The 27391-nt window shown below is 34.9% G+C and overlaps 1 protein-coding gene across 6 annotated transcripts in view; it reads left to right on the top strand.

The window, feature by feature from the left end:
* Positions 1-27391, top strand: part of VPS13A (vacuolar protein sorting 13 homolog A) — a 236934-nt gene that overhangs the window by 57875 nt on the left and 151668 nt on the right. For all 6 annotated transcript variants that reach the window (XR_004350289.1, XR_004350290.1, XM_032634365.1 and 3 more), the window contains exons 18-22: positions 4089-4278; positions 4365-4479; positions 8812-8948; positions 10780-10912; positions 13610-13727. Coding sequence is in view for 4 of the 6 variants with exons in the window: in XM_032634365.1 (XP_032490256.1) it covers positions 4089-4278; positions 4365-4479; positions 8812-8948; positions 10780-10912; positions 13610-13727 (693 nt within the window). In the remaining 2 variants the exon portion in view is untranslated. The remainder of the gene's footprint in view (positions 1-4088; positions 4279-4364; positions 4480-8811; positions 8949-10779; positions 10913-13609; positions 13728-27391) is intronic.

Genomic DNA, 27391 nt, shown 5'->3' with positions numbered 1-27391 from the left:
CTTTTTTTTTTTGCGGTACACGGGCCTCTCACTGCTGTGGCCTCTCCTGTTGTGGAGTACAGGCTCCAGATGTGCAGGCTCAGTGGCCATGGCTCACAGGCCCAGCTGCTCTGTGGCACGTGGGATCTTCCTGGACTGGGGCACGAACCTGTGTCCCCTGCATTGGCAGGCGGACTCTCAACCACTGCGCCACTAGGGAAGCCCCTTTCTTTTTAAAAAAAAAAAAGTCTTTATTGGAGTATAATTGCTTTACAATGGTCTGTTAGTTTCTGCTTTATAACAAAGTGAATCAGTTATACATATACATATGTCCCCATTTCTCTTCCCTCTTGTGTCTCCCTCCCTCCCTCCCACCCTCCCTATCCCACACCTCTAGGTGGTCACAAAGCACCGAGCTGATCTCCCTGTGCTGTGTGGCTGCTTCCCACTAGCTATCTATTTTATGTTTGGTAGTGTATGTATGTCCATGCCACTCTCTCATTTTATCCCAGCTTACCCTTACCCCTCCCGTATCCTCAAGTCCATTCTCTAGTAGGTCTGTGTCTTTATTCCTGTCTTGTCCCTAGGTTCTTCATGACCTGTCTTTTTTTTGTTGTTTTTTAGACTCCGTATATATGTGTTAACATACGGTATTTGTTTTTCTCTTTCTGACTTACTTCACTCTGTATGACAGACGCTAGGTCCATCCATCTCACTACAAATAACTCAATTTCATTTTTTTTTTTTTTCTTAAACAACTGATCTAAATCTGCTTTGAAATAATACTATACTATTTCACAGGTAATGTGAGTACCCAGTAATAACAAAATATCTTAATTCCTTCCTCTGATCCCTTGTGTCATTCCTGTTATTCAATACACTGTTAGATTATTAACAATGAACATACTAATAATCTGTTAGGACAATTAAATGTTTGTATTTTACCCTCACTTTCCTACTTCAGTGCTCTTTCTTTATGTAATCTGAGTTTCCAACTTACATTTATTTTCTTCTCTCTATGTAACTACTTTTAATATTTCTGGAAAGGCAGGTCTAATGACAACAATTTTTCTCCATTTTTGTTTGTCTGAGGAAGTCTTTATTTCTTCTTTACTTTTGGAGGGAAAGTTCACGGGGTACAGAATTCTAGTTTAGAGTTTTTTGCTCTTACACTTTAAAATACTTATTATACCCTGTTCTTGCTAGTATGGTTTCTGAGAATGTGGAAGTAATTCTTACCTTTGCTTCTCTATAAGTAAGGATTTTTTTCCCCTCTAGCTCTTTTTAGGATTTTTTTTCTTTATATTTGATTCTTTGTAGTTTGAAAATATGCCTAGGTGCAGTGGGGTTTTTTTGCTTTTTGTTTTGTGGGGTTTTTTTTTTAGCATTTATTCTGCTTGATGTTCTCTGAGCTTCCTAAATCTGCTATTTGGTATCTGATATTAATTTGGAGAAATTCTCAATCATTATTGATTGAAATATTTCTTCTGTTCCTTTCTCTCTTCTCCTTCTGGTATTCCCATTACTTGTACAGTACAACTTTCGTAGTTATGCATGGGTATTCTATTCTGATTTTTTAGAAATGCTTTCTGTATTTTTCTGATCTATTCTCCAGCTCAGGGATTTCCTTAGCTGTGTAACTGTGCAGTCTCCTAATAAACCCATCAAAGTCATTCTTGTTACAGTGATTTTTATCTTTAGCATTCATTTTTGGTTTTCTTAGGATTTCCATCCCTCTGTTTGCATTGTTCATCTGCTCTTGCAGATTGTCTACTTTATCTGTTAGACATATTAACCGTTGGACATATTAATTGTAGTTGCTTTAAATTTCTAGTCATGTAATTCCAGCATCCCTGCCATGTTTGGTTCTGATGCTTGCTCTGTCACTTCAAATTGTGTTTTTTGCCTTTTTGTATGCCTTGTTATTTTTTCCTGATAGCCAGACATTATATACTGGGTAAAAGGAATTGCTGTAAATAGGTCCTTAATAATTTGGTTATAAGATGTGGGAGAAAGGGAAGAGTTTTGTAGTTCTGTGATGAGCTCTCAGTCTTTGAATGAGCCTGTGCTTCTGTACTGTGAACTTAACAACAGTGTCTCAGATTTTTCCCCTACCCACTTAGCGGGGATAGAATGGGCAGTATGGGCTGGAGTTGGGTATTTCCCTCCCCCCATATGGAGTGGTAGACTTGACTGGAGTTGGATATTTCCCTTCCTTTGGTCATTTTGGCTCTGATAATACCCCATTAGGTAAGGCTCTACTTAACTTGTGTCTCCAGAGGGCAGCCCTTGCTAAGAACAACAGAGTGCTCTGGCATATTTTTGAATGGTTCATCGTCCTCTCCACTTAACTGAGGAGGGGATATTTTTCCAATATTTACTGTGGGAACCTGGTCGAATTCTTGGAGGTGTATCTCATATTATTTGGGGGACTCCCCTGTGGCTGGGTCCCCTTAGAGTTTTTTATTTTAATTAATTTTCATTGGAGTATAGTTGCTTTACAATATTGTGTTAGTTTCTGACTCTTTTTAAAATTTCCTTCACATTTAGGTCACCACAGATCATTGAGTAGGGTTCCCTGTGCTAAACAGTAGGTTCTCATTAGTTATCTATTTTATACATAGTAGTGTATATATGTCAATCTCAATCTCCCAATTCGTCCCCCTTCTCCCCCACCCTTGGTAACCATAAGGTCTCTACATCTGTGACTCTTATTTCTACTTAGCCAATAAGTTCACCTGTACCATTTTTCTAGATTCCACGTATAAGTGATATTATACAGTATTTGTTTTTCTCTTTCTGACTTACTTCACTCTGTATGACAATCTCTAGGTCCATTCATGTCTCCACAAATGGCACTGTTTCATTCCTTTTTATGGCTGAGTAATATTCCATTGTATATATGTATCATGTCTTCTTTATCCATTCCTCTGTCAGTGGACATTTAGGTTGCTTCTGTGTCCTGGCTATTGTAACTAGTGCTGCAGTGAACATCAGGGTGCATTCATCCTTTCCAATTGTGGTTTTCTCTGGTTATATGCCTAGGAGTGGGATTGCTGGGTCATCTGGTAGCTCTATTTTTAGTTTTTTAAGGAACCTGCATACAGTTCTCCATAGTGGCTGTACCATTTTACATTCCCACCAGCAGTGTAGGAAGGTTCCCTTTCCTCCACACCCTCTCCAGCATTTATTGTTTGTCGATTTTTTGATGATGGCCATTCTGCCCGGTGTCAGGTAATAGTTCCCTCTGGAGTTTTTAACTCTCCGAGTTGTCCACACTAAGTTTCCAGCAATTCAGTTACAGTTTAGGTTTTTCAACCTTGGCTCTAGTGTCCGTGGTGGTTTCCTTTTTGCAGATCTCTGCTCTGGTAAGCCATGACTGCACTCCCTGTCTGTGTCTTCCGTCTTAGGGGCAGCAGTTTGCCCTGTGTACTCCCCTCTCTTACATATCGAAGAAGAGTTGTTGATTTTTTGGTTTGTTCAGCCTTTTACTTGTTGTTAATATGGAGTGGTGACTTCAGACTCCTTTCATAGGGAACCAGAAACCCCTGACCCTTCAAAAGCTTCTTAATCTGGAAATCAACATGTGAATAGAGTTCTTTGTGAACTAATCTATGTCAGTTTAGATCTAATAGTTGTGTATTTTCTTCAGTGTGCATGGAATGGAGTAGCAAGAAATGCAAAGTGAAATTTTTTTTTAAAATAAATTTATTTTAATTTTTGGCTATGTTGGGTCTTTGTTGCTATGTGCGGGCTTCCTTTAGTTGCAGGAAGTGGGGGCTGCTCTTCGTTGCAGTGTGCGGGCCTCTCGTTGGCAGTGGCTTCTTGTGTTGCGGAGCAGGGGCTCTAGGCGCACGGGCTTCAGTAGTTGTGGCTCGCAGGCTCAGTAGTTGTGGCTTGTGGGCTCAGTAGGTCTGTGGCATGTGGGATCTTCCTGGACCAGGGCTCAAACCTGTGTCCACTGCATTGGCAGGTGGATTCTTAACCACTGCGCCACCAGGGAAGCCCTAAAGTGCAATTGTTTTTATTTTTATTTTATTATTTTTAATTTGAAAAATACCTTAAAATTGTACTGATTGCTAATTTCTGTCCTATCTTTTTTCATGCAGATTCGAAACCAAAATAGGTTCATTTCATATTACTGGCTTACCAGATAATTCAACAAAACCCCGCCTCCTGTCTTCATTGGATGATGCTGCATCACTCTTGCGAATTATATTTGAGATAAATCCATTAGATGAAACTGTTGCTCAAAGGTGTATCATAGAAGCTGAACCTTTAGAAATGCTATATGATGCAGTAAGCATTTTTGTAATTCCTAAGTTTTAATATATTTCAATTTGCCTTGCGTTTGTGCCTCATGTTAATGATGCTTATTTTAACAGAGAACAGTAAATAGTATAGTGGAATTCTTCAGACCTCCAAAAGAGGTAAATCTAGCACAGCTGACTTCAGTGACTTTGACAAAACTTGAAGAATTTCGTGATAAGACAGCAGCAGGTAAATGCCAGTATTAATGTTGGTGAATTAAGTACTTATCCTATACTAAACTTTCAGTCATGTTATGCTGATTTTGGTAAAGTATTTTTTGAGTTTATATTTCTAGACTAGATACAGTTTTAGTTGAAGCTAATTTGGTACCTTTATATTTAAATTTAGATATAATGATAATCATTTCTTACACTTAGAAAGGTCTAACCTATGTACCACATTCAAGTTAATTGCAAAAATTTTTTTAGGATTTTTGAAATTCTGTTTATGACAGAAACTGGCCTGTCATTTTCCTTTCTTGTAATGACTTCCAGATTTTAGTATATTGGCCTCAGAAAATAAAAGTTGCATCTTTTATTCTTTGGAGAATTTGTGTAAGATTGGTTTGTTCAGCCAATTGGTTTGTTGGGTCTCATTTCTTCTTTCAGTGTTTGGCATAATTTGGGTTTGGAGATTTCTTTGGGGAAGATTTTAAATTAGAGATTCCATTTTCAAAATATAGTGGACTATAGAGATGATCTCTGGTTTTTGATGCTTTGTAGTTTGTTGAGACTTGCTTTCTGGCTCAATATATGGTAATTTAAAAAATATTCCATATATGTTTGAAAAGCATATCTTTTTAATATCTATACATATCCTTTAAGTCACATTTGTTTATCATGTACTTCAAATCTTTTGTATCCTTACTGGAATTTTTTCCTTCTTGTTTCACCATATTCTAACAGTTATTTAGAGAAATATATGAAGAACACCAAACTTTGCATTTGGATTTGTCTATTTCATGTAGATCTTTAATTTTCTTCCTTATAGAGTTTGGTGCTATATTACTTACATGCAGAGATATTTTTTTCCCAATGAACCAAATTTTTTATCTGTATGAAGTTGTCAATATTTTTAGTAATGCTTTAATTTTTTAATATTTTTTCTTTTTTTGTTCTGATATTAGTATGGATATTCTAGGGTTTTTTTTGGTTATAATTTGCCTGCTATAAGTTTTTTTATTCTTTTACTTACTTTTTCCCTCTATCTTTATTTTTAGATGTGTCATGTCAACAACATATTTTGGGATGTTTTTCAAGCTGTGATACTGACAGTCATATTTCTTGACTTTTCTTTCCTGCCTTTGGATAAATTTTAGCATTACTTCCTCCACTCCCACCCTTGTACCATTTGAAACTTAAATATTCTCTTTCTCTTTTTACTGTAGTAATTAAAACACAAATTTTTGTTGAGATAAAATGTAATAAAACATTTTACCTTCTCCCAATCATTGCAAGGAACACTTTAGAACACTTTAACTCCTTTCACCATCCTCATTACTTACATGCTATTGTTAGTTTTTTCTTGTTTTAACTTCATAGAAAAATTTTTGTTTGTAGAGTCAATGCATTGGTTTATAATTACCTATATATCAACTACTTTCTTTGCTCTTCATTCCTATTTGAACTTAACACCCTTTATCTGGGATTATTTCCTTTCTTTCGGTAGTTCATTTATACATTGTTTTCTTTATTGAGAGTCTGCTGATGGCAAACTTTTTTGTTTGTTGTATCGTTTGGTTTTGGTCTGAAAGTAATTGTTCTCAGTTTTGAAGGATATTTTTTTTACTGGATATGTAATTCAGAGTTGATGATTATATTGTTCTTAGCACACTGAAGTGACCATTCTACTGTCTTTTGGCTCCTGTTACTGATGTTGAAAATTCAGGTGTTAGTGTGTTTGCTGTTTCTTTGTAGATTATCCTTTTTCTTTTACATTTAAGGTGTTTTTATCTTTTATATTCTATAGGTTCAGTATGATGTATCCAACTGTGGACCAATCTGAGGATTGGTAGATTTCATTATTTCTAGAAAATCCATCTGGAAAATTTCTAGCCATTAACTCTTCAGATTTTTTTCTCTTGATTCTCTTCTTCTGGAACTCTGGCTAAATATATTTTAGCTTATTTTACTCTGTCATTCTTAACTTATATATTTTGTTTTCTTTCCATCTGTTTTTCCTCTGTTGCATGCTGGGTAATTTCCTTTAATTTATCTTCTGATTTTTACTGAATCCCTCTTCAGCTGTCTAATGTGCTTAATAATCTTCCCATTGTGTTTACTTTCTTTTTTTTTTTTCATTGTGTTTACTTTCAATGATTATATTTTCATTTTAGGAATTCTGCTTTGTTATATTTAAAATCTGATTTTTTATTCTTTATAGTTCTCTTTCCCATGGATATATTCAAACTTGTCTTTTATTTCTTCAAACATTGTAAGCACAGTTGACCCTTGAATAATGCGAGAGTTAATCTGTGTATAATCTGCAGTTGGCCGTCTGTATCTGTAGTTCTTCCAGATCCCCAGATTCAGCCAACCAGACACCATGTAGTAATGTAAATATTTACTTTTGAAAAATATTCTTGTGTAAGTGGACTCACCTGTGTTGTTCAAGGGTCAACTGTATAGTTATTTTATATTGTCTCACCAGATAATTATCTCTTCAGTTCCATTATGTTAAGACTTTTGTGTTTTTATTTCTCCTCTCTTTTATTTCTGCTGTTTCTTATATTCATGTTAACCTTTGTCTTTTTGTTGAGTTTTGATTGTGAGCTGCTCATTTTTATTGGAAAATTATTTGGGAGAATTCCCTGAAGTCTAGGATAAATGGACTTTCATTCAGGGAAGAATTTCATTTTTTCCTGCCAGGTATCTCGAGCATGTTGGTGGGACCACTATCTAAAGTCATTACTTGAGATATTTTGGAATGACAAAAGTTGTGCTACATATCCACTCGAGGACTGTATTGTGATTATGATTCACAGGAAGACGACCCCTTTTTCCCAGTTTTTCTCAGAGACATTCTTTGCATTCTATGGGTAGGTTTTAGGGACAGGGAGGTTTAACTTATGGATTACTCTTACTTTGAGTATGTACCTTTTAGATCCCAGATTTATGAAAAGAACTCCTGCTAGACTCATTTTTTTTTTTTTTTTTTTTTTTGTGGTACGTGGGCCTCTCACTGCTGTGGCCTCTCCCGTCGCGGAGCACAGGCTCCGGATGCGCAGGCTCAGCGGCCATGGCTCATGGGCCCAGCCGCTCCGCGGCATGTGGGATCTTCCCGGACGGGGGCACAAACCCGTGTCCCCTGCATCGGCAGGCGGACTCTCAACCACTGCGCCACCAGGGAAGCCGTAGACTCCTCATTTTTGTCATCTGTTCTTTTTCTTTTTTATTTATTTATTTATTTTTATTTTTGGCTGTGTTGGGTCTTCGTTTCTGTGTGTGGGCTTTCTCTAGTTGCGGCGAGCAGGGGCCACTCTTCATCGCGGTGCACAGGCCTCTCACTGTCGCGGCCTCTCGTTGCAGAGCACAAGCTCCAGGCACACAGGCTCAGTAGTTGTGGCTCACAGGCCTAATTGCTCCGCGGCATGTGGGATCTTCCCAGACCAGGGCTCGAACCTATGTCCCCTGCATTGGCAGGCAGATTCTCAACCACTGCACCACCAGGGAAGCCCTGTCATCTGTTCTTTATACTCTGTGAGGCTATGGAAAGGAGTTCCAGAGTTTACCAAGTGCAGAAAATGGTCTCAGGATAAAATTTTTATGGCTCCCATTTAAATCTGTTAGGTTTTCTCTTTCAATCTGATTTTTGGCTTCATAGATCCTTACTTTCTTGCCTCCTCTTAGTGTTTTTAGTAGGTTTCGTTGTTGCTGTTTGTTTGTTTTGCTTTATATCCAACCATTTTTGTTGCTTTTAGTGGAAGAGTAGGTTTGCCTACCTATTTATTCATGTTACCAAGATTTAGAAATCTAGTTAAATGTTTTAGTATAAGTTCAAGACTTTATCTTAGTTAAAATTCACTTTGGTAGATTCATCCATTTTCATAGAAAGTTCTGATTGCTTTTTCTGGTTTACATACAGTTTTATTGAAGATGATTTAATAATCCAGGATTTTCGTTGTCTCAGAGTAATATAAAGATCAAGTATCATTGTTCAGTATGGTAGAAGTAGCTGTATTAAGTTCACGAATTGGGAAGAATTATATAGATTCTAATATTTCATGTAACTTAATTTTTTTAGATGTGTATCTCCCCAGTTTTCCCAAATTGGGTTTATGGGTCAAAAACTTCTTTTTGAAGAAGTATTCCAGTTTTGTACTCAGTTATATTTAATGAGTATACACATTGACTAACAAATATCTTACTTTATATTGAAAATATTTTGCTCAAGTTTATTTTAAAATTAATACTAATTTCACATTATTTTAAGGTTGTGCTACCAATTCATGTGTTTAATGATTCTCTATTTCTTGAGTAATTTGTGAAAACAATTCATTTTAAAGATTTAACTTTTATGCAGGTCTGCTGTATATTATTGAGACACAGAAAGTTCTTGATCTCAAAATTAATTTGAAGGCTTCATATATTATTATCCCACAAGATGGAATTTTTAACCCTACATCAAATCTGCTTCTTTTGGATCTTGGTCATCTAAAGGTATATACTACTAATAATTATTTTATAATATGCCACTTATGGTGTTTCTTTGTTTAAGATGTATTTTGGTTTTTAGAGGTTTGATTTGGTATATTTTTAGCTTAATAGCAGAAACTAGGATTTGAGGAATCTTCCCTTCTGGCAAGTAAAGTGAAGTTTCATTTAATTAGATAGTTTCCCTACATTTCTAATAGGAAAATGACCAACTGAATGCTGAAGGTCAGAGGTGAACCTAAGAATTATATTTATAAAATTTGAGAGTAATGCTTGAGGAGTTTATTTCCTTTTCAATTTAAATTTATTACTTGGTCAATTAAAGTGTGTAGAATGAAGGGGAGTTCTGGAAGTAATCAAATATATATTCATCCTTCTGAAATTTTTTGTGTATATACTTTAGATATTGGCATTTTAATATTTCTATTAAATAATCCTAAAATTGAGAGATGGTCTTCTTGCATTTTGCTTCTTATTCAATTATGTATGATTTTTCCCCTCAGTATTGAGTAGAGAATACGTTTCTTTCGGTGTTTCTAGATCTATGCTGTTCGGTATGGTACCCACTGGCCACGTGTATTTGTTTAAGTTGATTAAAATTTTAAAAAATTCAGTTCCTTAGTTACATTAGCCACATTCAAGTGTTTAATAGTCACAGATGGCTAGTGGCTACTGTATTAGAACAGATGGAGAACAATTCCATCATCATAGAAAGTTCTGTTGGACAGCAGTACTCCAGATCATGAAATGTAGAGGAATAACTTTAACAATTTAACGACCCAGAAGGGATGGATAATATTGGAATGCTCTTTCTGGCTACCTAACAAATACGTGCCTTTCCTTAATATTGACATTCTCCTTATTTTATATATATATATATATATATATATATATATATATATATATATATATATATATATATATATATATATTACTCTTCAGTTAGTAATTATGTAGACACTGCTGGATTTACATTTATAATAAAATTTTATACAGATAATTATTCATATTTGAACTTAGTTATGGAATTGGTTTATGGGCAGTACGGTATAGTGGAAACAGCCAGTGGAAAGGTATAGTGGTCAGAAGGGTATCTCTCTAGTTTTATGACCTGAGGCAATTTGCTTAACCTTTTGCCTAAAATTTATTACCTTTCAAACAGATAATCAATTTTGACTGTCTACTTCACATGAACTATGTAAAATAAAGGGAAAAATAAAAAATATATATACACATACATGTATGTGTGTGTGTATACATATATATATATATGTATAAATATGAATTAATAAGATCTTTATATACTACTGTGAAGTGATCTCCAGGATACTTGAGTGAAAACAGTAGTATGCATAGTATACCAAGCAAGGGGAAGTACAACTATAACTTGCTTGGGGTTGCATAAATGGCAGAGCTGGAACTAAAATTCAGGTACACTAATATTTAATTGTGGGCTCTCACTTCTTCTTATAAAGTTATCTAAATATCTGTCATCGTGCCATGGAAACATTTTGTAAGTTATATTTGTCTCTTAATTTTGCTTTTAATAAAAAGGCTTCTTAGCAGATTAAAAAAATTTTTAGATCTATTATTTACCAGGACTGGCTTTGTTCCCCTTTTTTAATATAAATGATTGGAAAATATAACTTAATATGTAAAACTTTATACCTGGCCTTCTCATTATATATGTCATGGATAAAGACATTTCTAATAGTCTTATAATGTATGTCAGCTTGTGAGTTTATCTCCTCCTGTTAAATTTTTATATTATAGTCTGAAAGATAAAACTTTATATTTTCATTTTGAAGTAATTTAAATTATTAAAATTATCTTCAAGGTGACAAGTAAAATTCGTTCAGAATTACCAGATTTAAAACAAGGTGGGGCGAAACTTGAAGAGATAATGCATAGAGCTTATGATTCCTTTGATATTCAGCTTACAAGCATACAGCTGCTTTATAGCAGAGTTGGTAAGTATACAGTGCATTATTTGTTGATTCATTTTGCTGAAGTGGTTAATTAGGTTTTTAGACAGTTTCTCTGAAGACTTTCATCCTAAATATGTTAGAACTTTTATATTTTTGAATTAGAAGTGATAGTAGATATTTCCTAGGAGCAATATCTCAAGTAGATGTGATTTTATCCCTCAAGAGACATTGACAATGTCTAGAGACATTTTTTGTTGTCACGAGTGGGGAGTTGGGGCACTACTAGCATCTAGTGAGTGGAGGTCAGGGATGCTACTAAACCTCATACAATATGGGCGAAAGCCACCCCACAACAGACTTGGCCCAAATATCAGTAATGCTGAGATTGAGAAATCCTGATCTATACCAGTAAAGGTTGGAAAGCACTGGCACATATTTAAAGTGGTATTTGTATTACACAATGGGATAACCAGAAGAGGCTGCTCAAGGCCAGAGGCAGCCAGCTTAGGGGCTCTGATAGCCCAGACTGTAAACAGTTACACAAAGACTGCAGAAGGTCACTATCTTAGGAATACCTTTACCCTATTCACTTTGGTGTACAAATAGGCATCTCTGATCTGGATCTAGTTTTTTAGTTGAAGTGACCAAAGCCAGAAATTCACTTGTCAGGATCCATTAAAATAGATAGAGAGCCCAGACTAGTTGAGCCCTCTTTCCACTGTTATATTGCTTCTGAATCTCCAGGGTGTTAGTGAACATTGAGATGTGTATATGGTGAAATTTTAATTATCTGAGCTAACTAATAGAAGGAGGAGCAATGAGATCCTAAAGTTACGATTATTAAAAATGTTAGTGTATATAGGACTGGAACATTTGATTTTTTTCTTTAACTGTACTTGCTTTAAGAGTAATGAACTTGGTTTTTATTTTTATCATATTTCAGTTGGTGTAAAAGGAGCCCAGAAGTATAGTGGATGGCAAATGCAAATTGTTTATAGAAAAATCCATAAATTTATTTTCAAGGAATACATTACTATATTTTGGTGTGTTTGATACATTTTGGTAACTGGTTTTCAAAGTCCATGAGCCATACTAATAGTTAAGATATTGAGATGCTTTGTAAAAAATTGTTTTCAGTATTTCATTATTATTATCTGAAAATTATTGGAATTCCTTGGAGTTGTTTTTGATAAGCATTAACTATTCTTAAATAATTAAATCTTTTGGGGGGCAGGGGTTTTTTTGACATTGGGGTTACTTTATGTAATTGTCATAGACTTCCCTGATAAATACTGAAACACATGCTTCTAAATATCTTATTTTTTATCTGTAAATTGAGAAGTGAAGGAAATATTTGATTTATCTCGGTACTGTTGGAATTTTAAAAATTGTAATAAAGTCCATTTTACTACCTGTCTTCAGGAGTCTAAGCTTTCATTTGCTTGGTTTTCCTTGACTGACGTTTTAACTGACTTATGGTATTATTAGGTTCAAATGGAATAATGTACATGAAACTGCTTTGTATTATATGGATCCCATTAATCTTGTTATAAATTTTAAAAGTTATTTCTTTGTAATATAGACATGTCTTTTAGAAAATCTGGACAATACAGAAAAACAAAAACATCATTCTTTATCCTACTGCTCACACATGAGCGTTGTTGATATTTTAGTGGATATCCTTTTGGTGTTTTTTTTTTTTTTTTTTTTTTTTTTTTTTTTTTTTTTTTTGCGGTATGCGGGCCTCTCACTGTTGTGGCCTCTCCCGTTGCGGGGCACAGGCTCCGGACGCGCAGGCCCAGCGGCCATGGCTCACGGGCCCAGCCGCTCCGCGGCATGTGGGATCTTCCCGGTCCGGGGCACGAACCCGCGTCCCCTGCATCGGCAGGCGGACTCTCAACCACTGCGCCACCAGGGAAGCCCTGGTGTTTTTTTCAATGTGTGTGCCTATGAATGTACGGGATGTATTTTGTGTGGTGTTTGGGAGTGTTTGTGAATGCGTTTTTAACATGATTTACATAGTTTTATATGCTGACCTCCCTTTCATTTACCAGTAATATTTTGGGCACTTAAATTCATGATTTTTACTGGCTAAAGTTCTAAGGCTATGCTGTCAGTTATTTAGCCATTCCTTTACTGAACATTTAGGCTTGTGACACTGCAGTGAATGTTGCCAGAGGGTTGCATGTTGGCAGACCTGGGTGGCAGTTTCAGCCTTATTATCACTCACTAGCTTTTTGACCATAAGCAAGCTGTAAATTCCTCTCAGTCTCATTTTTCTAAAATGGGATGTTATACATCATTGTGAGAATTAAATGAAAATTTAAACATTGCCTAGAACAGTGTCAGTTATAAATCTTAAATGTAACTTTTATTAATTAATACTGAAGAACTGCACTTTTCCCTACCTTTTTCATTATTGCATCAGAGCCATGTTTTTTGAGTAATGTATGGTTGGCATAGTGATTGCCAAGGATGCACAGTAGATTTGATTAAAGCTATGTTGTTGTTAACATTTTAATAAGCATTTTTCCTATTAAAACATAGAGTCTTTGAAAGGGAAAAGAATTTACCTGCTGAGTATGTGTACCTGGGAATATGGCATTAAGATTATCTAGATGTAGGAAGATTTCCTCATACCATGCACCGTATGACTATGAAGTATTAATGGTAATGTTAGGTTTAGTATGTTTTTCAAATTACACATGTGTTAAAACACGTACTGTTTTCTGTAATTAGGTGATAATTGGAAAGAAGCACGAAAACTCAATGTATCCACACAGCATATCTTGGTACCTATGCACTTCAATGTGGAACTCTCTAAGGCCATGGTTTTCATGGATATAAGGATGCCCAAGTATGTATTACCTGTTTCATGTGATTGTAGATTTTCTTAGTAGCTATATAGCTAAGAAATGCCATGTTTCATTGATTTTTTTTGTAGTAAACTATATGTAACAAAATTTACCATTTTTAAGTGTATCATTCAGTGGCATTAAGTACATTCACATTTCTGTCCAACCACTCCACCATATCAGCTTCACAGACTGGAATTCTACCCATTGTTAAACAATAATACCCCACTCTGTCCTCCCCCAAGTCCATGGCAGTCATCATTCTGTGTTATGTCTCTATGAATTTGACTACTCTAGGTACCTCATGTAAGTGGAATCGTACAATATTTCTCCTTTTCTGCCTGGTTTATTTCACATAGCATAATGTCTTCGTGTTGACCCATGTTGTAGTGTATGTCAGAATTTCATTTTTTTTAAGGCCTAATTCCATTGCATGTATATATCATATATTATCCATTCATGGGTTAATGGACATTTGACAGTTGTAATAATGCTGCTGTGAACATCAGTATACAGATATCTGTTGGAGTCCCTGCTTTAAATTTTGGGGGGTATATATCCAGAAGTGGAATTGCTGGATTATTCTATTTTTAATTTTTTGAGGAACTGTACTGCTGTTTTCCATAGCAGTTGCACCATTTTCTATTCCCATCAGCAATTCACAGGGGTTCCAAATTCTCTTACCTCTTCACCAACACTTGTTATTTTCTCCCTTTCAAAAAAATAATAGCCATCCTAACAGGTGTGAAGTAGTATTTAATTATAGTTTTGAATTGCATTTTCTAATGATTAGTGATGTTGAGCATATTTTCATGTTCTTATTGGCAATTTATATATTTCTTTAGAGAAATGTCTGTTCAGGTCCTTTGCCCACCTTTTAATTAGGTTGTTTGTGTTGTTAAGTTGGAGGTTTGGTTTTTTTAAAATATTTTCCTGGATATTAACTTCTTACCAGATAAAATGATTTGCAAATATTTTCTTTCTTCTTGTGGATTGTCTTATTTATCACTCTTTTGATAGTGTCCTTGGATGCACAAAATCTATGAATTGTGATTAAGTTTAATTTATCTTTGTTGCCTGTGCTTTTGTTGTCATATCTAAGAAATTATCACCAAATCCAGTGTTTTTCCTGTATATTTTTTTCCAAAGAGTTTATATTTTTAGTGCTTAGGAAACCTTTTTGAGTTAATTTTTGGATGTGGTGTAAGGTAAGGATCCAGCTTTATTCTTTTGCATGTGGATGTGTAGTTTTTTTCAGCACCATTTGTTAAAAAAATTGGCCTTTCCCTATTGAATAGTCTTGACACCCTTGTTGAAAATCATTTGACCATATATGTGACGGTTTATTTCTGGGCTTTCTGTTCTGTTCCCTTGGTCTCTGTGTCTGTCTTCATGCCAGTACTACACTGTTTTGATTCCTGTAGCTTTGTAGTAACTTTTGAAATCAGGAAGCATGAGTCATCCAACATTAATCTTTTTCTATATTGATTGGGTGATTTGGGGTCCTTTGAGATTCCTTTTGAACTTTAAGATGGATATTTCTATTTTTAACAACAGGTATCATTGAAATTTTGATATGGATTGCATTGAATCTGCAAATGTTTTCAGTAGTGACATCTTAACATCAGGTCTCCCAATACATGAATACAAGATGTCTTTCCATTTACCTGTGTCTTTTTAAATTTCTTTCAGCATTATTTTGTAGTTTTCAGTGTATGTCTTTTTCTTCCTTGGTTAAGTTTATCCTTTTTGATACTATTATAAATGGAATTGTTTTCTTAATTTCTTTGTTGGTTAATAGAAACTCAATTGATTTTTCCAAGTTGATTTTGTATCCTGAAACTTTGATGAATTTGTTTATTAGTTCTAACATTTTTTGTGTGTGTGGAATTGTTACAGTTTTCTACATATACGACCACTTCATGTTAGAACAGAGGCAGTTTTACTTCATCCTTTCCAATTTGGATACCTTTTTTTTTTCTCTTTGTTGCCTAATTACTCTGGCTAGAATTTCCAGTATTATGTTGAATACAAGTAATTTAAGTGGGCATCCTTTATTTTGATCATAGAGTAAAAGCTTCTAGTCTTTTGCATTGAGTGTGCTATGTGTGGTTTCTTCATATATGACCTTTATCATTTTGAGGTAGTTTCCTTCTATTTCTAGTTTTTGAGTGTTTTTATTATGGAAACGTGTTGCATTTTCCAAATGCTTTTTCTTCATCAGTTGAGATGATCATATGTTATTTTATCCCTTCATTTTGTTAATGTGGTGTATTACATTGATTTGTTTTCATATGTTGAACCATTCTTCCGTTCCAGGGTTAAATCCTGGGTGATGGGTGATGGTGTATAATCTTTTTAATATGCTGTTGAATTTTGTTTGCTAGTGTTTTTTTTGGAGATTTTTGCATCAGTGTTTGTAAGGGATATTGGTCTGTAGTTTTCTTTTCTTGTATTATCTTTGTCTGGTTTTGGTATCAGAGTAATGCTGTCCTTAAAATGAGTTAGGAAGTATTCCTTTCTTTTTAGTTTCCAGGAAGAGTTTGAGAAAAATTTGTGTTAATTCTTTAAATGTTTGGTAGAATTCACTCGTGAAATGTTGTGAGATTTTTGATTACTGATTCACTCTCCATATTAGTTATAGGTCTATCTAGATTTTCTGTTCCTTCAAAATTCAGTGTTGATAGATGTGTGTTTCTAGGAATTTGTCCATTTTATTTAGGTTATCCAATTTGTTGGCATTAAATCCTTCCTATTTCTGTAGGATTGATAGTGATATCCACACTATCATTTCTGATTTTAGTTGAGTCTTTTCTGTCTTTATCTCCATCTACCTAAAGGTTCTTTAGTTTTGTTCATCTTTTTGAAGAACAAACTCTTTTGTTGATTTTTTTTCAATTATTTTTCAATTCTCTATTTTCTCTCTCTCTGCTCTAATCTGTATTTCCTTACTTCTGCTAACTTTTGGTTTGGTTTGCTCCTTTTTAGTTCTTTAAGGCATGAAGTTAGGTTGCTGATTTGAGATGTTTCTTTTTCAATATAAGTGTTTATAGCTATAAATTTCCCTCAGCACGGTTTTTGCTGTATGCTATAAATTTTGGTATGTTGTGTTTTCATTTTCACTTGTCTCAAGATATTTTTTTATTTCCGTGGCGATTTCTTCTTTGACTCATTAACAGTAAATGTGTTAATTTCTACATATTTGTAATTTTACATTTTTCATTCTGCTGTTGATTTCCAGTTTCATTCCATTGTGATTAGAAAGGATGCTTTTTATTCAATCTTTAAAAAATTATTGACTCTTGCTTTATGACCTAAAATTTGGTCTATCCTGGAGAATATTCTATGTGCATGTATGAAAAAATGTGTATTCTGCTGTTGATGGAGGAGTGTTTTGTTTATGTTTGTTGACAGTGTTGTTCTAGTCCTCTATTTCCTTATTGATCTTTTTTCTGGTTGTTCTATCAGTTATTGAAAGTGGAGTATTGAAGTCTAATGTTATTGTAGAGCTATTTCTTCCCTCAACTCTGTCAATATTTCATATATTTTTGAGCTCTGATGTTTGGTGCATATATGTTTCTAATTGTTATATCTTCTTGATGAAGTGACTTTTTATTAAATAATGTCTTTTGTCTCTTGTAACAGGTTTTGACCTACAGTCTGGTTTGATTGATACTATAGCCATTCCTGCTTTCTTTTGGATATTATTTGCATAGAATATCTTTCACTTTCAAACTATTTGTGTCCTTAGATCTAAAGTCAGTCTCTTGTAGACATATAGTTTGATCTTTTTTTTTTAATTCATTCTGTCAATTTATATCTTTGTGAAGTTTAAACCATTATGTTTAAAATAAATACTGATGGGGAACAAATTAATTTTGTCATTTTGTTATTTACTTTCTGTATGTCTTATAGCTTTTTGTCCCTTTTTTCCTGTTATGGCCTTCGTTTGTGTTTAGTTGATTTTTTGTTCTGACGTGTTTTGTTGCCCTTCTCTTTTCCACATATGCACGTTCTATAGATATTTTCTTTTTAGTTATCATGGAGATTACCTATAACATTGTAAAGTTGACAATTTTAAAAAAACCGACACCAACTTAACTTTAATTGCATACAAAAACTCTACTATTTACTGCTCCACCCCCTCCATTTTATGTCATTGATGTCACAAGTTATATCTTTATTATATATTGTACCCATTAGCACAGATTTATATTTTCTAAGTCCTGTAGAAAATAAAAGGTGAAGTTAAAATAAAAAATCATAATACTTGATTTTATATTTATCATGTGTTTGCTTTTACCAAAATCTTTATATTTTATTGTTAGCTGACTGATGCTTTGAGCCCAGTATCCTAAATATAGAAGTCTGTTAAATTAGACTGGACTAGTTAGCTGATTTAGTCCTAAATAGTTTAAGACCATAGGTAGCCCTTTCACCTTTTCTTTCCACCAGTAATTTTTCTCTCCCTTGCAAGCATTCAAACCTCAGCCACAGATCTATTTTAAAATTTAAAGAAAGACACATCTAGCAACTACCAAACAATCTAAGTGAAATTGTTATTAGAGAGGCAAGAAGAGAATGCTCATATAGCAGTGCTCAAGGTTTTGTGGCTCAAGTATGGAGGGAAGAGATAGTAGGAAGTAGTGATAGCCTGGTCTTTTTCCCATATGCTATGTTGCAGACCCGGTTCATACTACTTACTGTTGTCACCATGTGAAAGGAAGAGACCTAAGAGAAACTTACACGCCGCCTTTTTTTTTTTTTTTTTTTTTTTTTTTTGCCTTTCAAATTATAGGACTCAATTCTCTAGAAAACATTGTGCAGTTTACTCTCATTCTCTTAGACTTCCTTATTCAAGAATATCAAACTGGGACTCTGAGTGTCTTAAAGCAGAGGAATGCCAGGAATTTGGTTCGAGAAAGAGAAGAGGAAAGAAAACCATTCTATACATTTTGCTGTTGTTTACAATCAAGCATTAGGTATAGGTTAATTTTAGGCATGCTTAGGTTCTTTGGCTTCCTTCCCAAATGTCCTCCTGCCTATTTACTATTGTCTGATATTTCTTTTAAAGTTTGTCAGTATGTGAGAAAGGACAAAGATGTATGTAATTTCCTGTTGCAAACATGTTTGCGAATAGATTTTTTTTCAGCATTTTATACTTAAATATGCTAGAATCTAGGATGTTACAGGGTACCAAAAAAAAGTGATATTACTCTGAGAGAAGAAATGGCTAACTTCCCTTGCTTTAGATTGCTGTTAGTCTATGATTAGGGAGAATTTACGTCCAGTAATGTAGGGAATATGCATAGCCTAGCAGGAATTAAAACAGTTGGTTAAAATGTCTATATATAGACAGATAATGGAATGCAAGAGTATGAGAGATTAATCCAGTGTAACACTCAGCAAACTTTTTCTTTAAAGGGCCAGATATTAAATGTTTTAGGCTTGAAGTTGTATTGTCTGTCACAACTACTCAACTCTGCTATATTAGCATGAAAGCAGCTATAAACAGTACATAGTAACTGGGCATAGCTGTATTCCAGTTAATACTTTATTTACAAAAATAAGCAGCAGGCTGGATTAATCCATGGCCATATTTTGCCAAACTCTGGTTCAGTGCGTTACACCCAGACACAGCGAATAAAGGCGGAAGACACCAGGAAAGCCTTCTGTACTAGTATTCTTATGATACTAAAATGGCTATAAGTTAGGACCAGAAAATTGTGCCGAAAACAATCACAAGCAGAAACCATAATGATTTAGAAAGATGAAATCTGAGAAGCATTTGATTTCAGTTTTGTAAGTTGTGAGCAATATAAAGTGGATATGACATTATATAAAGTCCTGGAACTCTACAAGTATCAGGCAACTTCCTTTGAAGTTTGAGCTTAAAAAGTTTAAGGCAGATAAAAGGAAATCCTCTGTTATTTGCTAGGTATTATTTTGGTACCTGTCATCCTCAGGTTGTTAAGCTGGCATATTTAAAGAAATTGAAAAGTTTAGGTACATTAATGAGACAGATCTATAATATGTACCTGTTAAATTAGGATGTATGGGATTAGTTACAAATACTTAGGTTACTGGAGGTAAAAGAAAGCATATAATTTTCTCAAGTAATTCAGGTATATTTTTAGCAGTCATTGTGTGTGATTGAAAAAGTAAGTTAAAATGCAGGGATAAAAATGGTGAATGAAAACTTATTCTCTCTTTGATGTCAGTCTCTTTTAAAATTATTATTACTTTTTAAAGACTTTCTTCATATTGCAGCAGTTCTAGTGTCACAAAAAAGTTGATAGGAAGCTACAGAGATTGCCCGTACACCCCCCGCATCCACCCATGCATAGCCTTCCCATTAACAACATCCCCCACCTAGTGGTACATTTGTTAGAATTGATAAACCGACATTTACACATCATAATTACCCAAAGTCTATAGTTTACATTATGGTTCACTCTTGGTGTTGTACCTTGAATGGGTTTGGACAAATGCATAATATGTAGCCATCATTGTGGTTTCATATAGAGTTTATCATATAGAGTATTCTTACTGCCCTAGAAATCTTCTATTCATCCCTCCCCTGTCACACTCAAGCCCTAGCAAGCCCTGATCTTTTTGTTGTGTCCATAGTTTTCCCTTTTTCAGAATGTCATATAGTGGGAATTATAGAAGAGAAAGCCTTTTCACATTGACATCTTTCACTTAGTAATATGCATTTAAGGTTCCTCCCTGTCATTTCATGACTTGAGAGCTCATTTTTTTTTAAGCTGAATAATATTCCATGATCTGATGTATCACAGTTTATCCATTACCTACTGCAGGACATCTTGGTTGCTTCCAAGTTTTGGTGATAAAATTGGAATATAAAATTTTTGTGGATAAACTTGATTCATATAAAATTAGGAGTAAAGCTGTTATAAACATGCATGTGCAGGTTTTTGTGGGGACATAACTTTAAATTCCTTTGGGTAAATATCAAGGAGCACAATTGCTGGGTCATATGGTGAGAGTATCTTTAGTTTTCTAAGAAACTTCCAGACTGTCTTCCAAAGGGGCTATACCCTTTTGCATTTCAGTCAGCAGTAATTGTGAGTTCCTGTTGCTCTACATCCTTGCCATTATTTGGTGGTGTCAGTATTCCTGATTTTGGTTATTATAGTAGGTGTGTAGTACTATCTCATTATTCTTATTTTGATTTGTATTTCTCTGATTATACATAATGTGGAACATCTTTGCTTATTTGCTATCTATGTATCTTATTTGATGAGGTGTCTGTTAAGATCTTTGGTCCATTTTTCAACCAGATTGTCTTCTTATTATTGAGCTTTAAGTATTCTTTGAGAGCTCTACCCACCACCAGTACCTACCATCAGGAGACTTGCACAAGCCTCTTAGATAGCCTCATCCACCAGAGAGCAGACAGCAGAAGCAAGAAGAACTACAATCCTGCAGCCTGTGGAACAAAAACCACATTCACAGGATAGACAAAATGAAAAGTCAGAGGGCTATGTACCAGATGAAGGAACAAGATAAAACCCAGGAAAATAACTAAATGAAATGGAAATAGGCAACCTTCCAGAAAAAGAATTCAGAATAATGATAGTGAAGATGATCCAAGACCTCGGAAAAAGAACGGAAGCAAAGGTCGAGAAGATGCAAGAAATGTTTAACAAAGACCTAGAAGAATTAAAGAACACTTAGAAGAATTAAAGAACAAACAAACAGAGATGAACAATACAATACCTGAAATGAAAAATGCACTAGAAGGAATCAATAGCAGAATAACTGAGGCAGAAGAATGGATAAGTGACCTGGAAGACAGAATGGTGGAATTCACTGCTGTGGAACAGAATAAAGAAAAAAGAATGAAAAGAAATGAAGACAGCCTACAACCTAAAAGACCTCTGGGACAACATTAAATGCAACAATTCGCATTATAGGGGTCCCAGAAGGAGAAGAAAGAAAGGACCTGAGAAAATATGAGAAGAGATTATAGTCCAAAATTTCCCTAACATGGGAAAGGAAATAGCCACCCAAGTCCAGGAAGTGCAGAGAGTCCCAGGCAGGATAAACCCAAGGAGAAAAATGCCGAGACACATAGTAATCAAATTGACAAAAACTAAAGACAAAGAAAAATTATTGAAAGCAGCAAGGGAAAAATGAAAAATAACATCCAAGGGAACTCCCATAAGGTTAACAGCTGATTTCTCAGCAGAAAGTCTACAAGCCAGAAGGGAGTGGCATGATATACTTAAAGTGATGAAAGGGAAGGCCTACAACCAAGATTACTCTACCCAGCAAGGATCTCATTCAGATTCCAGGGAGAAATCAAAAGGTTTACAGACAAACAAAAGCTAAGAGAATTCAGCACCACCGAACCAGCTCTACAACAAATGCTAAAGGAACTTCTCTAAGTGGGTAACGCAAGAGAAGAAAAGGACTTACAATAACAAACCCATAACAATTAAGAAAATGGTAATAGGAACATACATAACGATAATTACCTTAAGCGTGAATGGATTTAATGCTCCAAACAAAAGACACAGGTTTGCTGAAGGGATACAAAAACAAGACCCATATATATGCTGTGTACAAGAGACCCACTTCAGACCTAGAGACACATAAAGACTGAAAGGGGATGGGAAAAGATATTCCATGCAAATGGAAATCAAAAGAAAGCTGGAGTAGCAATACAAATATTGGATAAGATAGACTTTAAAGAATGTTACAAGAGACAAGGAAGGGCACTACATAATGATGAAGGGATCAATCCAAGAAGGAGATATAATAGTTATAAATATATATACACACAACACAGGAGCAACTCAATATATGAGGCAACTGCTAACAGCTATAAAAGAGGAAATAGACAGTAGCACAATAATAGTGGGGGACTTTAACACCTCAGTTACACCAATGGACAGATCATCCAAACAGAAAATTAATAAGGAAACACAAACTTTAAAAGACACAATAGACCAGATGGATTTAATTGATATTTATAGGACATTCCATCCAAAACCAGAAGATTACACTTTCTTCTCAAGTGTGCATGGAACATTCTCCAGGTTAGATCATATCTTGGGTCACAAATCAGCCTCAGTAAATTTAAGAAAATTGAAATCAAATCAGTTATCTTTTCTGACCACAACACTCTGAGATTAGAAATAATTACAGGGAAAAAAACATAAAAAACACAAACACATGGAGGCTAAAGAATATGTTACTAAATAACCAAGAGATCACTGAAGAAACCAAAGAGGAAGTCAGAAAATACCTAGAGACAAATTACAATGAAAACATGATGATCCAAAACCTATGGGATGCAGCAAAAGGAGTTCTAACAGGGAAGTTTATAGCAATACAAGCCTACCTCAAGAAACAAGCAAAATCTCAAACAATCAAACCTTACACCTAAAGGAACTAGAGAAAGAAGAACAAACAAAACCCAAAGTTAGCAGAAGTAAAGAAATCATAAGGATCAGAGCAGAAATAAATGAAATAGAAACAAAACAATTAGCAAAGATCAATAAAACTAAAAGCTGGTTCTTTGAGAAGATAAACATAGTTGATAAACTTTTAGCCAGACTCATCAAGACAAAGAAGGAGAGGACTCAAATCAATAAAATTAGAAATGAAAAAGGAGAAGTTACAACAGACACCGCAGAAATCCAAACCTTCCTAAGAGACTACTAAAAGCAACTCAGTGCCAATAAAATGGACAACCTGGAAGAGATGGACAAATTCTTAGAAAGGTATAACCTTCCAAGACTGAACCAGGAAGAAACAGAAAATATGAACAGACCAATCACAAGTAATGAAATTGAAACTGTGATTAAAAATCTTCCAACAAACAAAAGCCCAGGACCAGATGGCTTCACAGGTGAATTCTATCAACCATTTAGAGAAGAGCTAACACCTATCCTTCTCAAAGGCTTCCAAAAAATTGCAGAGGAAAGAACACTCCCAAACTCATTCTATTCTAAGGCCACCATCACCCTGATACCAAAAAGCAGACAAGATCCTAGAAAAAAAGAGAATTACAGACCAATATCACTGATGAATATAGATGCAGAAATCCTCAACAAAATACTAGCAAACAGAATCCAACAACACATTAAAAGGATCATACACCATCATCAAGTAGGATTTATCCCAGAGATGCAAGGATTCTTCATCATACGCAAATTAATCAATGTGATACACCATATTAACAAACGGAAGAATAAAAACCATATGATCATCTCAGTAGATGAAGAGAAAGCTTTTGACAAAATTCAACACCCATTCATGATAAAAACTCTTCAGAAAGTGGGCATAGAAGGAACCTACCTCAACATAATAAAGGCCATATATGAGAAACCCACAGCAAACCTCATTCTCAATGGTGAAAAACTAAAAACATTTACTCTGAGATCAGGAGCAAGACAAGGATGTCCACTCTCGCCACTATTATTCAACATAGTTTTGGAAGTCCTAGCCATGGCAATCAGAGAAGAAAAAGAAATAAAATGAATACAAATTAGAAAAGAAGAAGTAAAACTATCACTGTTTGCAGATAACATGATACTATACATAGAGAATCCTAAAGATGCCACCAGAAAACTACTAGAGCTAGTCAATTAATTTGGTAAAGTTGCAGGATACAAAATTAATGCACAGAAATCTCTTACATTCCTATACACTCATGATGAAAAATCTGAAAGAGAAATTAAGGAAACACTCCCATTTACCATTGCAACAAAAAGAATAAAATACCTAGGAATAAACCTACCTAGGGAGAAAAAGGACCTGTATGCAGAAAACTATAAGACACTGATGAAAGAAATTAAACGTGATTCAAACAGTTGGAGAGATATACAATGTTCTTGGATTGGAAGACTCAATATTGTGAAAATGACTATACTACCCAAAGCAATCTCCAGATTCAATGCAATCCCTATCAAATTACCACTGGCATTTTTTACAGAACTAGAACAAAAAATATTAAAATTTGTAATGGAGACACAAAAGACCCCGAATAGCTAAAGCAGTCTTGAGGGAAAAAAACGGAGCTGGAGGAATCAGACTCCCTGACTCCAGACTATACTACAAAGCTACAGTAATTAAGACACTATGGTACTGGCACTAAAACAGAAGTATAGATCAATGGAACAGGATAGAAAGCCCAGAGATAAACCTACGCGCCTATGGCCACCTAATCTATGACAAGGGAGGCAAGGATATACAGTGGAGAGAAGACAGTCTCTTCAATAAGTGGTGCTGGGAAAACTGGACAGGTACATGTAAAAGAATGAAATTAGAGCACTCCCTAACACCATACACAAAAATAAACTCAAAATGGATTAGAGAGCTAAATGTAAGACTGGGCACTGTAAAACTCTTAGAGGAAAAATTAGGAAGAACACTCTTTGACATAAATCACAGCAAGATCTGTTTTGATCCACCTCCTAGAGTAATGGAAATAAAAACAAAAATAAACAAGTGGGACCTAATGAAACTTAAAAGCTTTTGCACAGCAAAGGAAACCAGAAAGAAGATGAAAAGACAACCCTCAGAATGGGAGAAAATATTTGCAAATGAAGCAACCGACAAAGGATTAATCTCCAAAATATGTAAACAGCTCATGCAGCTCAATATTAAAAAACAAACAACCCAATCCAAAAATGGGCAGAAGACCTAAATAGACATTTCTCCAAGGAAGACATACAGATGGCCAAGAAGCACGTGAAAAGTTGCTCAGCATCACTGATCATTAGAGAAATGAAAATCAAAACTACAATGAGGTATCACCTCACACCAGTTAGGATGGCCATCATCAGAAAATCTACAAACAACAAATGCTGGACAGGGTGTGGAGAAAAGGGAACCCTCTTGCACTATTGGTGGGAATGTAAATTGATACAGCCACTATGGAGGACAGTATGGAGGTTCCTTATAGAACTAAAAGTCGAATTATCATATGACCCAGCAATCCCACTACTGGGCATATACCCAGAGAAAACTATAATTCAGAAAGATACATGCACCCCAATGTTCATTGCAGCACTATTTACAATAGCCAGGTCATGGAAGCAACCTAAATGCCCATCGACAGATGAATGGATAAAGAAGATGTGGTACATATATACGATGGAATATTACTCAGCTATTAAAAGGAACGAAATTGGGTCATTTGTAGAGACGTGGATGGATCTAGAGACTGTCATACAGAGTGAAGTAAGTCAGAAAGAGAAAAACAAATATCGTATATTAACGTATATATGTGGAACCTAGAAAAATGGTTCAGGTGAACCGTTTTGCAGGGCAGAAGTAGAGACACAGATGTAGAACGTATGGACACCAAAGGGGGAAAGTGGCAGGGGGTGGGGGTGGGGGTGGGATGAATTGGGAGATTGGGATTGACATGTATACACTGATGTGTATAAAATGGGTAACTAATAAGAACCTGCTATGTAAGAAAATAAACTAAAAAAATTTTTTTTGAACTTTTTGGTTAATAGTCCTTTATGAGTTCTATCTTTTGCAAATATTTTCTCCCACTCTGTGGCTTGTCTTCTAAATCTCTTGGCATTGTCTTTTGTAGAGCAGAAGTTTTTAATTTTTTTGGCCCCGGCATGTGGGATCTTAGTTCCCCGAACAGGGATCAAACCTGTGCCCTCTGCAGTGGAAGTGTGGTGTCTTAACCACTGGACTGTCAGGGAAGTCCCAGAAGTTTATCATTTTAATCAAATCCAGCTTATCAATTATTTTTTTCATAAATTGTGCCTTTGTGTTGTATCTAAAAAGTATCTAAAAAGGTCATCTAAGTTTTCTTTGATTTATCTTTTTGGAGTTTTATAGTATTGCATTTTAAATTTAGGTCTGTGATCCACTTTGTATTAGCTTTTGTGAAGGGTGTAAAGCCTGTCTGAATTAATTTTTGCATGTGGGTATTCATTTATTCCAGCACCATTTGTTGAAGAGAATGTCTTTCCTCCATTATTTTGCCTTTGCTCCTTTGTCAGCGATTCAATAGACTATATTTATGGAGGTCTGTATCCGCACTCTCTATTCTGTTCCATTGTTCTCTTCCATTGATCTGTTTGTCTATTCTTTTGCCAATAGCACAGCGTCTTGCTTACTGTAGCTTTACAGTAAGTCTTGAGTCAGGGAATATCAACCCTCCAACCTTGCTCTTCTTCAGTATTATGTTGGCTATTCTGGGTCTTCTACCCCTCCATTTAAACTTTAGAATCAGTTTGTCAATATCCATTAAATAACTTGATGGGATTTTGATTGTGATTGCATGGACTCTATATAGATCAGTTTGGGATGAGCTGACATCTTGACAGATTGAATCTTCCTACCCTTAAATGTGGAATATTTCTTCATTTATTTAGTTCTTAATATATTATCAGAGTTTTACAGTTTTCCTCATACAGATCTTGTATTTATTTTGTTAGATTTATACCTAAGTATTACTTTCTTGGGGTGCTAATGTAAATGGTATTGTATTTTTAATTTTAGATTATACTTGTCCATTGTTGGTATATAAGAAAGTAATTCACTATTACATATTAATCTCATATCCTACAACTTTGCTGTATTGGCTTATTAGTTTCAGGAATTTTTTTCTTGATAATTTACATAGATGATCGTGTCGTCTGTGAACAAAGACAGTTTT

The sequence above is a fragment of the Phocoena sinus genome, chromosome 6, assembly GCF_008692025.1.
Source record: "Phocoena sinus isolate mPhoSin1 chromosome 6, mPhoSin1.pri, whole genome shotgun sequence".
NCBI lineage: Eukaryota > Metazoa > Chordata > Mammalia > Artiodactyla > Phocoenidae > Phocoena > Phocoena sinus.
Note: the sequence above shows the minus strand (reverse complement) of the source record. Positions and strands in the feature narration are given on the sequence as shown.